Source organism: Marasmius oreades, chromosome 4 (assembly GCF_018924745.1).
Source record: "Marasmius oreades isolate 03SP1 chromosome 4, whole genome shotgun sequence".
NCBI lineage: Eukaryota > Fungi > Basidiomycota > Agaricomycetes > Agaricales > Marasmiaceae > Marasmius > Marasmius oreades.
The window spans coordinates 161979-178368 of NC_057326.1; the positions used below are offsets into that span (position 1 = coordinate 161979).

At 47.0% G+C, this 16390-nt stretch overlaps 2 protein-coding genes across 3 annotated transcripts; one reads left to right on the forward strand and one right to left on the reverse strand.

Annotated features, from left to right (window-relative positions):
• Positions 1–1967: 1967 nt before the first annotated feature.
• On the reverse strand, positions 1968–4267 carry E1B28_006897 (uncharacterized protein). The gene is made up of 11 exons (XM_043151600.1): positions 4040–4267; positions 3759–3969; positions 3577–3682; positions 3428–3490; positions 3355–3367; positions 3215–3286; positions 3105–3154; positions 2894–3037; positions 2675–2833; positions 2228–2611; positions 1968–2163 (listed from the first exon to the last, which is right to left on the reverse strand). Exons 1-11 carry the CDS (start codon positions 4241–4243, stop codon positions 2103–2105), a joined length of 1467 nt encoding a protein of 488 aa, XP_043009680.1. The 5' UTR covers positions 4244–4267; the 3' UTR covers positions 1968–2102.
• A 3735-nt stretch (positions 4268–8002) lies between these two features.
• E1B28_006898 (uncharacterized protein) lies at positions 8003–8930 on the forward strand. 2 transcript variants are annotated; one of them, XM_043151601.1, is made up of 4 exons: positions 8003–8320; positions 8384–8561; positions 8619–8697; positions 8760–8930. In XM_043151601.1, the coding sequence occupies exons 1-4, from the start codon at positions 8049–8051 to the stop codon at positions 8771–8773; spliced, it is 543 nt and encodes a 180-aa protein (XP_043009681.1). In that variant the 5' UTR covers positions 8003–8048; the 3' UTR covers positions 8774–8930. The 2 variants fall into 2 exon arrangements, with proteins under 2 accessions (XP_043009681.1, XP_043009682.1); XM_043151602.1 differs by having other exon boundaries at positions 8384–8529; positions 8655–8697.
• The last annotated feature ends 7460 nt before the right edge of the window (positions 8931–16390 follow it).

The window sequence follows — 16390 nt, forward strand, 5'->3', positions numbered from 1 at the left end:
CGCGTCGCTAATGGGTAAAGTGTCAGTACTAGTGAGTATTCATTCCAACTCCTCAGGCCTCATGCATCGGGATGCCAATTCTGATGCTACACTCAAATAACACAGACCCACAACTTGGCTTTATGCAACGTCGCCGTTTATTGCGGGTTTATGAATCTGTTGCCCTATTCTGTTCTAAGTCCGAGTGTTTCCCAATCTTTTCGTGCTTTCTTGCTCTGGTAGTGTGTTCTATCCTATCTTCTTGGTCAAAGCTGTCCACTGGTACCCCAGATAACCTTATTTTTTGAACTTTACTCCACTTTTCGTTGAACCTCGAAATAAGTCTTATGACCAACCTTTGAGTCCATTTTCTCCCCCTACATTTCTTTGAAATTTCACACGATACCTCTGAACCTCGCTATCCTTCGCTTACTTATACCTTGAGTTCAGTTATACCCTCCCATTCCGCGGGTCGATAATTTTAATACCCCAAGTGGTTGCAGTAGCAGCAATTGTAGAATCTTAGGTCCTTCCTTATCCTCAGCTATGTTCTAAGTTCTCAAGGTCTTACCATCACAATCCTGACAATCCTTGGAAACCGATTCCACAACACATGGTCAGTAATAGGGCGCCTCCGGGTTGCCTCCATCCAACCTCCATCGAACAAGAGCAGATGAAGGTGCTCGCATACGGCATCGTCCGACCAAGAGTCAGATGCTCGACGGGAAGCTTGACAGTTGTCCCCCCAAAGAACATGACAGCATCGGTAAAGAAAGCTGTTCCAAGAGGCTCCAGATTCCACCGACCCACATCCCGTCCACGTGGCGGAATCAAGGCGGAACTTTGATTTCAAGGTTGTCGATTCCGAGTCGGCGGCAGTCACTACCTAGCAAACCACGTTACCTAGAGGCTGTTCAACTTGATTCCCGCTGCCGTACATTGACTTGTTCAGAGGCGTTCTCTCCTCTGGTAGTACCTCTTTCTTATAGCTCAGGTTTGGACTCTTAAACTTCAATATTAACATTCTGATGAGCTGCCGCCTCAACGTTCAACCGTTATCACCGCTAAACTTCGGGGTACACGAATTGGTGTAATGTGCATCTGGGGAGATTCCACATCTTGTCCACACCCCACCATTGACGGCAAACTGAAATCGGAAGGTAGAACCCGGGGCGATCTGGAGGCGATCAATATTAATGGCCGTTTCCAAGCCTTTTCCCCCTCTCGGAAAGTAAACGCCAGTGTACAGTGTACAGTGTCCATATCGGTCTCAAGGACACGAAGATCAAGTTATCAGAGAGGCACGTGGGTTGTATTTGTGGAGGGTAGTAGTAGGATTATACATAATACCAATAATGTATTTAAATCGGTGTTTGTAGCGATAGAAAGCTGAGCGCTGATCTCCCCAACCTTTCAGGTAGGCTTAAAATAGCATTTGAAATGCCTTGTTCTAAGCTTGTTCGAGTACAGCAATTCGAGTCACTGTCTTTTTGTAAAGGAAATACAAAGGCGTCCATCGCGCAACTGAGCTCAAAGCGCTCAACGCTCACCGTTCACGATAACGATTGTTAGCTTTCAGGTTCTGCAAAATGTTCAAAACTTGGGGCGTAACGAGATTCCGAGTCAGCGCTCAACGTCAAGGTTGACACTTTGATCTGCCGCGCTGATAGTACTTTGCGGCGGGAGACGACAAGTGGAAAAAGAACAGCAGTCTGGGGTCGGTTTTTCTTTCTGCAAAGATCTTGAGTGGGATACATCTTCATCTCTATGCAGTCATCCCGCGTGTGCGTTTTGGTTCCTCAGAGCTTTCCTTACAGGTCAACAGTTATTCCTGTATACTGGATAGGCAAGCCACTCTTCGTCCGTAGCCCTCAGTATCATATCGAGTCACTCTGATTCACTTCCCACCGCAGCGGGGTATTTGCGGTTGTGAGGAGAGTTGGAAAATCAACATAAGTAGTTGACAGGGTTTACTAGTACTTTTCCAACGGGTAACTGCCGCATTTTAGATTTCCAGATAGCCCGATAGATTACAAATTTCGCGCATTAGAGTAACGTACACTACGATCTAGACCAAACTAACCAATCCCTGTCCAACTAAAAAAAAACCAGCATGATCCATTCTACGAAACCGCAAACCGCGACCTCGCTCGTAACCTAGGTCCAATCCTTCGAAACACAAATCTAACAAAGAAAGAAAAAACCAATCAGCCACCCCAAAATAAAAAAACAACAAAAAAAAACTCACGGCAACGGAGCCATAACCGTCATAACCCCCGCCAACAACGCCGTAGCCCCAACCGTCCCAAGCCTCTCATACATAACCCCAGCAAACAACGGAAAAACAGCAGCAACCGTAGACCTCATCGCACTATTCGACGCCATAGCACTCGCAGCTATCGGTCTATACGCCGAAACCAAATACGTAAACACAGATGTGAACACGTAATAACTCCCCGCACCAAACGGTACTGAAGCAATAATGGGGACTATCCAGTGGACGTGAGGGTAGGTAGTAAAGGCTAGCCAGAACAAGCCGAGAGGGACGAGGACTCCGCCGAGTTCTCCCTTGAGGAGGTGGGCTTCGGGGGGTAGGTGGCCGTTGTGTTTGGACGCTTGTTTGGCGAGGATTCTAGGGATTTTATTAGTTGGATGTTCAGACTCCGATTTTTAAGGAAAGAGATCGGCTACGTACCGGTTCCACAACAACTGTGTCGGCATCGCTCCTGCCATCCCAATACCAATACCAAGAAATGAAAGCCCGACTTCTTGCATATTAAACCCATGGTTATCTCCAAATATCACAGGGAAAGCTTGGAAAGCGAGGTAGAGTATTCCAAGGACCACTGATGACCTGTCACAGTTGATTTCTTAGTTCAAGTTCCCTCGTCCAGCCGTACCCGAGGAAACATACCACAAATTCAACAAAAGCGCCATCTGATCGTACATGACTAGCTGAAATGGTTTATAACAGCTAACAAGTATCGATCGCCATATGTTCTTCTGTTCATGATCCAGAGGTGACCAGTATTTATCGTCTCCGCGCTGCTTTCGAAGTCTGAAAAGAGAGGGGAGAGAACGGGGTTCAACGTTTTAACAATCCGGGGCGGTGCAACTTTCCTCACCTTGCCGCTTTCCATTTTCTCAGCACAGGGACGTACGTCTCCGGCACGGTCTGTCAAATAGTGTGCGCGCGCGTCAATAATCACTCGATGGGATGTCAGGAGGTACGCACCAAAAATAAAGCGACAGTCTGAACGAAGCTCCATATCGTCATGACGTAGAAAGTCCATCGCCAATCGACATTCTATTTTGCTAATCCTTCAGCTTCCCATCCACAAAAAAGCGTAAGGAATTGAACCCAAGCGCACGAACTTGATTGATAAACCTGTCATCTGAACCCGTTAGCAACCACGTAGCGGGAAATACGGTTTTAGAATCAACTTGCCCGCTAAAAAGTGGCCCTACAACGGGACCAATGAAAGGTGACAGGGTGTAAAATGCCATCGGGCTACACACGTACATCAACGGGGGGAAGGGCGGTCAGACCACGAAAATACGACTCTCGGCCGTGAAAAAAAGAAAAACGCAACGCACGTCGCAACTTCCTCGTTCACAAATAAATCGCTCACAGTACCCCCTGCAACGCTGAGAAACGCCGACCCACAGAATCCGGATATGAATCGAAACACCAACATGACCACTATAAATAAGTGGTAGAATAAGAATATCCATTTCGAAAGATGGATAGCCAAGATAGAAAGGATAAAGAGGCTCACCGATGTTGGGAGCGAATGCAACAGCAAAAGAAAACGCGAACACCAGCGTGAACGAAACGCGGTAGATGACGTTCCTCCCGTACACCTCCGAAAGCGGTCCAACCAGCAACGGCCCAAACCCCAAACCTTCAACGAACAGGCTTATCGAAAGGATCGTCACAATCTTGGAGACGTGAAATTCTCGTGACATTCCGGTTTCTGCAAATGCTGCCTGGGGGAGGGATAGTGGTTTGGTGAGAAGCCCCCAGTTGAAGCGCCTCTATAGGATGGGTACGACTTACAGCGGAAGACGCACAAGTAACGCATAGTGAAGAGGAGCTGATGAGGACGACGATGAGCCATCTTTTCGATAATGATAAATTTTGAGGGTGTTCATGTTCCTCAAGGTTGACTTCGAACGTTGCATCGCTTTCGTTTTTTGGCGTCGTCGTCTGATATTCTGGATCTGTTTGGCTATTCGAAGTGGAGGACGATGTCGAGGACATGAAGGAGAGAAGGAGAGAAGTAAGTCTTATGTAAATCGCTCAGTCATCGTGGTGTCATGAAGTAATATGTGGGTCAAAGTGTTGCCGCCGTCGGCTGAGACGGGTTCCCGGCCCGCGCTTCCTTGGCCAATCCGGTGAGGCGGCTACCACGTCCCTTACCGCTCTGTCCCGTTTGCACTGCTGAAATGTCTGCTGAAATGTGCTTCGAGTCGGACGACTCTCGTTGTTGCAGGCAATTCAATGAACAACATCAGTGTCGGTAAGTTTTCCATATCCATATTTAACTTTCGCAAAAACAGTTGTTCGGTAATGCCACGGCCTACACGAGGCCACTTCCAAACTGTCAACGATTTATTGCAGATACGGGATTCAACATGGAATTCGCCTCATCCACCCCGTTCGCTTGATCCGTGTGGTTGGAAGTAGATTTTGTACTAAAGTCAATCTAAGGAGTAAGGCCCGGAAAGTGAACAGAAACAATCAAAGCGGGGAACGGCAACATCGGCTTGAAGATCTTGATCTTCAAATCGCAATTCATTCCAATTTATTCACGAAAATGTTAATCTCCTCATTTGATGACGATGACTCGGAGCCCGATTGAATCTAGAATTGCATCCGTCTCAGACGGAAAATGTCAGACAACCGGGCCGGGTGGAATATTGGTGGAATATAGATATGGGAGGAAAGGGAATATCTTCCTGAGGAGATCCGAATTTTGCTTTGACCGCTCCCGACTGGAGATGCAATCCGATCGCCCAATGATCCATAGAAATTCCAGGTTATCGACTGTGTTCTTTCGGATTCAATCATCTTCTTCGCGTATCGTAAAGAACAGGGAAAGACGAGAGGCGCAGGGAGCTCGAGGGACAAAGGGGCTACTCAGGTGTTGACGATGACGAGGGGAAGTCGAAGATGCGGAAGGAGGCCCAAAGGAGTTGTGTACGTGCTATACCCTTTGCTAGGAGGTAAATTGTGGGTTGCTTTTCCTCTGTCATCCGACAACGCTCCACAAAAAAAAAAGTGTGGGTTGCTGGGTATGGAGTAAGGCAAAGACGAGCCTGGGAACGTCCGAGGGCAGAGGCACTCGAGTTGGTATACGTAATGGACGTCGGGCTCTCCGACGCAGAGCGAACGGGCTGAAGCACATGGAAACCAGTGATCTTCTCCGCCCTAGTTTTGTCGTGCAATTAGCCTGCCATCATGATAGCTAGCAGATTTGAGTACGTTCAATTGCGATAAGAATAAAGAAACGTGTACAGCGGCTCACCCAACACCAAAAATCACCAGCTAGATGCGTACATAGATCCTCCACCTCTTAATTCGGTTTCTTTCGTTGGATACTGATGTTAAGAATGATTGTCACCTTGAATAACTTACTTGTTGCATATATATATATATATATGCGATGGATATTTATGTCTTATTTACCTTTGTTACTACGATGAGGACCTGTTCCCCCTTCCTAATAATGATAAAAATGATATTGATGACACATTTGACAGTGCTGTCGCTTCGAGTGCCAAAGCATGGTCACACTTTTTCCTTCGCGGACAAAAGCTGTTGGACCAGAATCCCCATACCCGTGACCTCCCAAACCCGAACCTCTTTCAGTCTTAGAATCCGTCCGGCTCGGAAAACGCTCCCAAAAGGCTCCTCAGACTTGTTAATATTAGAAACTCGCAAGCTGCATTAGGCGTTCCGATGGGTCGTCATGAATCTTTAGCTCGATATGTTTAACTCGCCTAGTGGCCGAATTGCCAGGCGGTGAAAAACGTATTCCGTCATCAAAACCGGATTTGATCGTCGAGCGGATAATAGAATGCCGTTGGTTTCTCGTGCCTGAACGGATTCTAATTCTCGGCCCACCGCGACCATCAAAGGAAGTGGCTTTTATCACCCGCCTCGCATTCGAACCAGATGGTTCACATCATGCTTTCCTGTCAAGCTCCAGCCTACCTTCGAGTTTAATCTTTCACCATCGTCCAGTCCTGATTTTGACAGCGACCGGAACTGGAAAGGCGAAGGAACTTTCCATCGTCGACTGGTAAAAACATATTGAAAGCCTTCATTTACTTAGTAGAGACTCGGATTCTATTCAGGAGTCGTATAACCAGTAAAAAGTGAAGAAGCCGTAATGAGATAACAAGAAGCGCTAGATCATAACATTACGTTTGACTCCTTCACGGACGGAGTGCTTTGATGATCATTCACACTCGTTATCTGTAAGTGATCATCTAAAGCTTCACATTTGATCCCGCTCTTACCTACGAAGCATTCCATGGGAACAAATTCCAGAGTCTACCTAACACTGCGCAGTATCGGCGAGAACGAACTATGTTTTGACTTGACTTCAGTTGACATTTAAACAGCAATATTTAGCCGAAACATATCACTTACCATAAAAGTTGGCGGGCTCACATAACTGGGTTAATGGTAGCGCCCATGTTCATCAGAAACTGGAGTGAAGTAAAGGCGGCCGGTAGGCAAGTGAACCGGAATGACCACTGGTGCTTAGAGGTGGGAGGGTAATGACGTTCGGTGTGGGTGCTCAGCGCTCAAGCGCTCAGCCTCGAAGCTATATGTAGACTGAATCAATCACATCCGGGGCCCAAAACGGACGGAAAAGGAATAGCAATGACGTGATGGCAGTGTTTCAACACCAGGCCATTTGCATTGGGGCACTAATCAAGCGCTGTCCATTGAGCGACCAGTTGTAATGTGAGATGAGGCTGAATGCATTTCTTTCATGAATAGACCCTCCCCGCCAGAGCAGAGGTTTCGGCAAGCAAAGAGGACTGTAAACGAAGTGGCTCTGAGGCTCTGGGTGCGGCCCCATACTCGGGCTCGGAGCTATACGGTAGACATAAAATAATCGCGTCTAAGGACCGTCGAAACCGTCACTGAATGGACAATTTTAAATGTAGACTACGGGTAAGAAACGGTGGTGGCAGCGTTTCAACGCCAGACTACTTGGCATACTCGTTAAGTGTGGTCCGTTGTCGAACCCGTTGACTGCAGCGTGCATTGGTGGCCAGTTATGATTAATCGCAGTGAGATGAGGCTAAATGTATTTTATTTCCTGACACGGAGCTTGGCGTTTCAGGAAAGCGAGTCAGGCAGGGACCAGGGGTCCAACATCAAACCCAGACGTTTCGGTAAGCAATCACCGGTCCCCTACCTATGCCGAAGAGAACGTGACAGCTTAACAGAAACGAGCACCGGTTTCTCCACGTCGCGATGCCTGCTGTTTGCCGGAATCAGTGATACTTTCAAATTTTCAATCGTGAACACAGAAAGTGACACTTTTGACTAGGTATATTAGGGAATGGGGCAACCAACAAGAACGAGATAAACATTACCGTTATTGCCTAGGTCTTCCAACACGCTCACTTCCTGTAAATAAAAATAATAAGCATGGGTCAGTCTGGATGATTGTGGAGCACAAAGTACTTCACCTGCGAATAACGAAAACAAATAGAAACGGTTCGCCCGAAAGAGTGCGAACAATTTCAACTTTCTGTTTTTTGGTCACCCATCTCGGTCCATAGGCGCCCAGTCCATCGGAGCGGATATTTCGGATATAAACACCCGTCATCGAGCGGGGAAGGCCGGATTCCGGTACATCCGGAGCATTTCCAAATGCATGTTTCACATGCTTAGGGACGAGGCTGTGTCTAAATTTGCAATAATTTTGGTTTGTTTTCTTTTGACATGAAATAATCTAGATCCAAAACATGGCATCCTTATAATGGACTTCGCCTGGTTCAGAGCGTGATTTTTCCCGTTCGTTCCAACCACAGTTCATATGGCGCAAAAATACGAACGGGAACCAGGGCTAGGTGCCGGACTCAACCTTCTCAATCTCTTCGGACTCGACTCCACCACCGCCAGAGTCTGGGGTGCATTCATCATTGTCTTGGTCATTGCATACTTTATCATTCGATTTCGGTATCCTTGTCGCTCGCCGTCGTCGCTCACTGAGGTTGTGGACCGAGCTTCAAAACTTTTCGACGAGTGTCATGCTATGGGTGCGTTTCGTAGAGGAGATTATGATAGATACCACATTATTCTCCAGCGGTATGTTTCTCTTTTATTTTTCAAATCAAGCTTCCATAATTTACATGCTGGTTCCTTGAACAGACTTACCTCTTGTGCCTCGGAAATTGCATCTAGAACACATCCTAACGAGTCCAATGCCCCGGGACAAAGGTCGAGCCTCCATCGTGACTACTTCGAAAAGACATCGTTCTTGTGGAAGAGACTGAAAGACATCGTTGATTGTCACCGTGAGGCTCGGCTGCTTATACGAAGCTTAGAGGTGGGCCGTCATCGTTCACACTCCCGGCACACAGGACTCACCGAGGTCGAACGATAGGTTTGTTTAATGCGGGCATCTCACTCCCGTGCACAGTACCAGCTCCTACAGAGGGCTCCTGTCCCAGGATATCATGTTGGTGAGATTTTCCACTTGCTTTGATGATTGCACAGAATAATCCTGACCTAACGGATGTAATAGACGCGGTCGTGTAGCCGTCAATCCGTGTATTGAGTCTCTGACATTTCTTTTTTTTCCTCTCCCGATCTCAGTCTTTGGCCAAATCTTCAGTCACAATGTTCTGTTCTCTTCCTTGATCTCGTACTTGTGTCCAGCTCTGCCGTCGTGTCCTATTGTTTTGTTAGTATCCTGCTTGTGATCATTTTCCTTCGCTTCCCATTCGGAAGTTATATACCTATCTTTTGATGCCACTTCTTTCTCTTCTGTTCTTAAAAATCTGCTACGTTGAAAATGTAACAATATAACAATTCCTAATTTAATCAGAAGTATCAAAGCATACGGTATCACAAACTAGAAATTTGAATTTTCCTGGGGCAAGCGGGAGTGGCGCCTGCAGGGCGGGGAGTGGAACACCAATAAGGCTAGTACCACAAAACGCTCCGGTGTAATGCATGATAGAAGCTGAAAAAGCTTATAGCCTACCTGTTGTTACATTCTGCTCTTGCGATTGGGTGATCAAGCTTCAAGCATGCCATTTTGGCATTGTCCGAATAAATATCGAGTCGCGGCTCGCCCGTGATCCACGTGCACGATACAATTGCAAAGCGTACCAGCGGTATCAACAGCTTTTTCTGTCAAAGCCCAACATGTCAGTACTGATCAATGTTTCTTCGATATCTGTAGTTTCATTCAACCTCGCTCTGACATTCTCTCGACTTCTATGAACTATCCTTTTGCTATCCTTGAAAGCCTGATTCATCGTAACGGTTGGATCACAGAACAGCCGTGGCCCTGGAGTATCATGGTTTACGCCGGGAAGACGAGTCATGTATCTATGTTCCAATGGTCAGTACTTACATCGAATATTCAGCTTTTCAATGTTTTCGCTCATTTATTGGCCTCCGGCCCGTTATACCGAACAGCGGCAGAATAGCTTTAGGGCCGGTCAAGTACTGTTTTCGCGATCACGAGCCACGTATATGTCACGGTGTTGTCACGGTGTTCCATCTGTCCATCACCCGACCCGAACTCATCTTCAAGTAATACGCCTAGAACGGACGTCCTGAAGCTGCCAACCTCATGGGCAATCCGACAAATTTCAGCCGAATGAAGATTTTTATCGTTCAGTGTTAAGCAATAGACTCAGTGCGTAAACGACAACTCATATTCAATATAAACTACCTGTTAAGCAATAGACTAAAGAAGAGAATAAGTAAAAAGAAAATGAGTAACAGAAACTATGGGGCTCACCTCAGTGCGTAAACGACAACTGAGGTGACCCCGAGAAATCAGAAAGTATATAAGCGAGATCGTAGACGGAAGTAAACGATAAATAGGAGTGTGTACTAGGAGTGTAGAATGGAGACGGAAGGAAACATGAGCGCCCTGCGCTCCGATGCTGTATGGACGGCAACCACTAGCTGGACAGTACGAAGTACTATTTCAACACTCCCCCTACTTCATACTGTCCAGTCCTAAAAGACCAACGAGTTTCCGGTGTTGTGGGCCACCTAATGGTTTCGTGAATATATCTGCAACATTCTGACCTGTATTGACGTCGATTAAAACCACCTGTCCTCTCGAGATCTTCTCCCTAACATGGTGATGGCGTAAATCAATGTGTTTGACAAGGCCGTGGTGCTTCGAGTGCTCGGTTAGGCTCTGAGAACCTTCGTTATCGCTATGCAAAGCAATAGGACCATCCACCTCCATCCCAATTTCTTTCAGCCATGAGGCCATCCATACCGCCTGTTGGCTTGCCCTAGCCAGCGCGATATATTCGGCTTCAACTGTCGATAACGCAACCTAAGCTTGTCGCTTTGAACCCCATGAAACTGGTGCATCTGCCATGAAAAAGACGTGACCAGAAGTCGACCTTTTTGAATCTCTACAACCTCCCCAGTCTGCATCCACCCACCCAACAGGCTTCAGATTCCCTTCTCTTTTATACCGAATTTCATAGTCCAATGTCCCTTTAATATATTCCGCAACGTGGACTAAAGCATTCCAGTGCGACTTCCCCGGGTTCACTTGAAATCTTGCCAACAGATTGACCGCAAATGAAATATCAGGTCTTGTGCAGATCTGTCCCCATTGGATAGAACCCAGTAGCTCTCTATAAGGTTTGTCGGCCATGAACTGTCGCTGGTCAGACGGCAATGGATTTGGAGATTCAACCAGTATGATATTTGATGGCAGTGGCATGACTCTGGGCTTGTTGTTCGATAGACGGAAGTGCTCCAGCATCCGTTCGAAGTAGGCCTTTTGTGAAAGAGAAATGCTCCCATCCACCAAGCTCTGCTCTATCGCCACTCCGAGTAAAATTCCCCCCCCCTGGCTCTGTAACTTCCCAACGTTTTGCCAACTCATCCTTGGCCCTCTGTTTTCCGTCCCCAGTCGTAGACCCCCCGAATACGTCGTCCGTATATGTATTTGTGATCGTGAACTCTCCGTTAACATCCCGGACTCGTACGCATGGATCTGCACGCGATTGGTAATAACCAAGTTCATTGTAAGTTTCGCCTAGTGTCTTGTACCAGTTATACGCGCCCTGTTTCATACCATATAGGGTTTTCTTCAGCTTGCAAACCAGGTTCTTCTTCCCAGCTACTTCAAAACCTTCTGGCTGTCGCATGTAAACGTCGTGCTCGATAGGACTATTGAGGTATGCTCCTTTGAAATCAATTTGGAAGGTCTTGAGGCCCAACTAGTGTTGTGCAGGCTCGGGCTCAGGCCCTAGGCCGGCCCGAGCCGAGCCGAGCCCGGGATAAGGCTTTGAAGGGCTCAAGGCTCGGGCTTGCAGTTTGGAAAGCCCAAGCCTTAGGCCTGAGCCCGGGCTTCTAATATGTAATCAATGTACATCTTTTTCGGGACTGGCAGGTTACCAAAATGGTCCATTACACCGAAGTATTAATGGCCGGCTCTGAATTTAATATAAATAATTCACATGACTGTAAATTTGCCGTAAATATATGCCGGCTGCTGGCCCCACTGTTGCCGATTACTTCCAAACGGCTTTCTTTGCCAAATTCTGGCACTAAGTTCAACAGACACAAAGGAAGGTGGCTCTGGGTTCATAGAATGTACTAAAAATTTGATATTTTTACAGCCATACTTCTTTTAAAAATTTGTACAGTAAGCCTGGGCCCAGGCCCAAGCCGTGGGCTTAGTGCCCGGAGCTTGGGCTCAGGGCTCGGGCTTGAGAATTTACAGGCCCAAGCCCTCTCAAGCCAAGCCCAAGCCCGGGCTTCAGGCCAAGCCCGAGCCTGCACATCACTAGGCCCAACATGACCACAATGGCAACCGTCATACGTACGGATTCCATCCTTACCACTGCCCCATAGGTTTTATCGTAATCCACTCCAAAAACCTGTGTAAATCCTTGCGCGACCCATCTCGCCTTTCTCTTCACGACCTCACCCTTTGCGTTCCATTTTATTGCATAAACCCATCTTCTCCCTATCACTTTCGCTCCTGGTGGAAGCTCTACCAGTTCCCAACAACCCTTCTCAATCAGCATATTGATCTCTGCCTCCATCGGCGGTCTCCATAGATGTGGGAATTTCATTGTATACGCATAGTTTGATGGGATCCAGTGTTCGCTATCGACTGACACGAACGCCCGAGGGCTGTTGACAATAAGGAGATGGGTTCGCTCAGTGTCGGTGTTGCTGCCTGGTTTGTACAGTACACCTTGACGTGGTTGACTCGTATCGGTTGCCCAATCAGACCCACTTTCTTTAGCGTCCCTCTCCCTTTCTCTACTCTCCTCCATCTCCCGTTGGGCTCTTGAAGGTTGAACTACACGTTTCTCGCGATGGCTCGTTAAAGCATCATCTACTTGCTGGGGCAGTTGTGGTACTACTGGAATTTCGGGTACGTGGGACTGATGTTGTACGGGGATATCGACGTCGGCAATATGCTGTGGGGGGATTCCAAACTCGACATCATCATCAGCTTGGACCCCATCACTTCGCTTATCAATCACTGGTAACGTTCGATGAGGTGTCCCTTCCTCAAAACGAACATCCCGCGACTCCATGATGGTCCGAGTTTCTGGGATCCACAATTGGTATCCCCGCCTTCCCATATATCCCAGCATCCTTCCCTTAACAGCCTGTTTCGATAATTTTCCATCCCTATGTCGTTCCGGTAACTTCGCCCATGCATCACAACTGACTGGTCTTAAATGTGAAACATCTTGCCATTTCCCGGTCCACAATTGCGCTGGAACATCATCTGGAAACCTATCAGAAGGCATAAAATTGTCGACATAGCAGAAAGTGGAGGTTATTTCTGCCCACAAGGAGCGAGGGAAATTTGCGTCTTCCAACATGGTGCGTGTCCCTTCAATTACTGTCCTATTCGCTCTCTCAGCCATGCCATTTGCTGCCGACAAATACGGGGTTATCCTTTCGATCACAATCCCATGTTCTCGACAGTACTCATGCATCAAGTGATTGTCAAGTTCCCCTCCCCCGTCTATTCGGATGATCTTCAATTTCCGCTCTGTTTGACGCTCGGCCATCTTGTGATACGACTTGAAAGCATCCAGCGTTGTCACGGCTTCCTTATTTGCTAGGAAGAATGGAACCCTGTACGAAGACCTTCCGTCGGTGCATAGCATCAGATATGATTTCTTCCCAATACTCTCTGTGCGTGAAGGACCCCACAAATCTATGTGCACTCTTTCCAGAACCTTCATCTCGTGCTTTAACTTCTCATCGAAAGGTCTCCGAGTTGCCTTTCCATAGAGGCAATCTTCACACATACCAACAACCTCCTTCGAAGTTATGTTAAGTCCGTCAACCAATTTCTTCGACGATAACCGAAGAATTCGATTGGTCCCATTATGAGCCCATCTACGATGCCATGTCATGATGCCCACTGGCCGGTCAAGGGACCTCGAATAGTTCGCATAGACTTCTTGATCCTGCGGTAAGAATTCATACATTTTCCCATTGACTTCTGCCGATGTCAACACACTGTTCGTACCAGGTGCACATATCGTTACTCTTCCATTCCCCCAAGTGCCGTGATATCCTTCCAGATCAAGCGAAGACATGGACACAAGGTTACTCCCAAGGGTCGGAGTGTGCTTTACTCCTTTCAAGCTCAACTCTTTGATACCATTTTTCGACTGAAGTGTCACTTCTCCGATACCAGGGATCGGAAATTCTCCAGCAGGACCTGCTTGAGCTGTCTGTCCCATCCCTTCTGACTTACAATAAGTCTGAAAAGACTCCTTATCCTTCCAACAGTGATCTGAAGCTCCAGAATCCATGAATGTTCTGGAAGTGAACGAGGTTGTGATGGGGACAGGATTCGGCACACAGAGAAGACAACTAGTTTTGGCTACGATCTTTACTTGAGGTATGTCTACATCAACCCCTTTTCCATCCTGAATCACATCTTCCATTTCGTCTAGAAAGGCAAGATGCTGGAAGTCGCACCTGGGATTGTATGCGTCAGGAGGAGGTACCTTTGTGGCAGGGGGATTCAACGTACTCGAAGTTTCGGTGGTTCCCGGAACATTGGTAGTGATATCGTCCCAATCAACAGGGAAAGAGTCAAGGATAATGGATCGAAACTGGGCGTCGGAGATAGCAGCACCAACGTCACGGGCGTCCTTCCAGAGGTTGCGCATGGCTTTGACGTGGTCATCGAAGTCTTCACCACTAGCCATCTTCTTCGTGTGTAGCAACTTTTCTCTAATAGAAATAAGTTGTTCCGAGTGTTGGTCGAAGTCTGAGCAAAGTTTCCTCCAGATTATGCTTGCCCATTTCGTCTCATCTATTCCGAGTCCAACTGGGTCAACTGTATTGGAGATAATGACAGTAGCGACGTAACGATCTCAAGCTCGCCATTCCTCAAGTGAAGGCGTAATGCTGTATAACGGAGTGGGGACATGTGGTTGAGGTGTGGTAGTTGACGTTGTTTGGAGTGGGGATCCAGTAGTATCGGTGGTTGTAACAGTAATAGCAGGAATTGATGGCGCTGTTTCGACGGCAATTGACGGATTCTTTATCGTTCCATCGAGATAGCCTCCCATTCCCTTCGCTCCAATTTGGAGAACTACCTCACGCTTAAAGACGGCCCAATTCTTTCAGCCATCCAAACGTTTCTCTGTATCGAATGCTGGGACTGCTGGGGTAATAGAAGATGACATTGTAGGTCCGGGGTGTACTTGTATCTTGTACGCTGAGTATTCGTTCTTTTCTCCTATTAGAACACAGGTCTCATAATCTGTTAAGCAATAGACTCAGTGCGTAAACGACAACTCATATTCAATATAAACTACCTGTTAAGCAATAGACTAAAGAAGAGAATAAGTAAAAAGAAAATGAGTAACAGAAACTATGGGGCTCACCTCAGTGCGTAAACGACAACTGAGGTGACCCCGAGAAATCAGAAAGTATATAAGCGAGATCGTAGACGGAAGTAAACGATAAATAGGAGTGTGTACTAGGAGTGTAGAATGGAGACGGAAGGAAACATGAGCGCCCTGCGCTCCGATGCTGTATGGACGCCAACCACTAGCTGGACAGTACGAAGTACTATTTCAACATTCAGCTGACAGTCCCGTATGGTGGGGTGAGTAAAGGTGCAATCCTTAGCCTCAACAGAGCTTCTAATCTTGAAACTCTGACCTTACTGAACTATATTTGTAGCTTTGGTTGGGAATATGTGTCCCCTCGAATGACGGCGATTACATCCAACCTTTCTGGCATAGCGGTTTCTTGGTCAGTCCTATCAGGGTAACATATCCATATTTTTTATTCTGATTAGAATGGATACCCAGTCTTTATTTCCGAAATCGGACTCCACAGAATGAAAATTCGGGCTGATTATGATGTTGGAACTGCGGGTGTTTGTTAGGCGGAAAGAAGTGGTCGGTTCTACTAGGTACGAGTCACTGGCACTACTACATGATATGAGCGCTTCAAACAATCTGTTCTCTCGGGACTCCCAGTTCAAAAATTGAGAGGTTTTTGCGACGTCCCCATCAAATCCTTTGATCCTGACGACACCTACTTTCTCCGAAGTCTCCCATCATTCCTCCTTGGTCATGATTTCCTCAATATCCGCCGCTCCTCATTGAACTTCGCCTTGCAATTACCGTTGATACATTGCTGATTTTGACTGGTCGCTTCTTATGACTGTCGAACAAAACGTGAAATTGTACCTCGACCCGCCTCACACCCAGACATATAACCCCATTATCCACAACGTCAGTTTCCTTCATGTACAGCTGGGACCATATTCTCATAGAACTCTTTTCTTCGCTTCTTCTATGCTCATGCCGCTAGTAGATAGAAGGCTGCATAAGACATCGGAGTCAACCAGGCTCGATTTTGCCGTTAGAAAAGACCACTGTTTGGACGGAAGTATTGGCCGTGGATCGCTAGTATGGTGGAGGTGAGCTTTCTGATATTTGCTACTTTCTCTCATCGTTTGTGTGTGTCACCTCTCTCTTAGGCCTTCATCAAATTCGCGATTCCTGTACCAAACATCATGGGCGCAAGTGCGTGAAAATTCGAATTGTTGCTCTTTGAATCAGGTTTAAACTTCATACTGTTCCTTTAGGCATGCTGTACGCTCGTTATTTGCTTCGCGGTCGTGGTTTCAGCTGCCGTTGCATGCATTTTGAT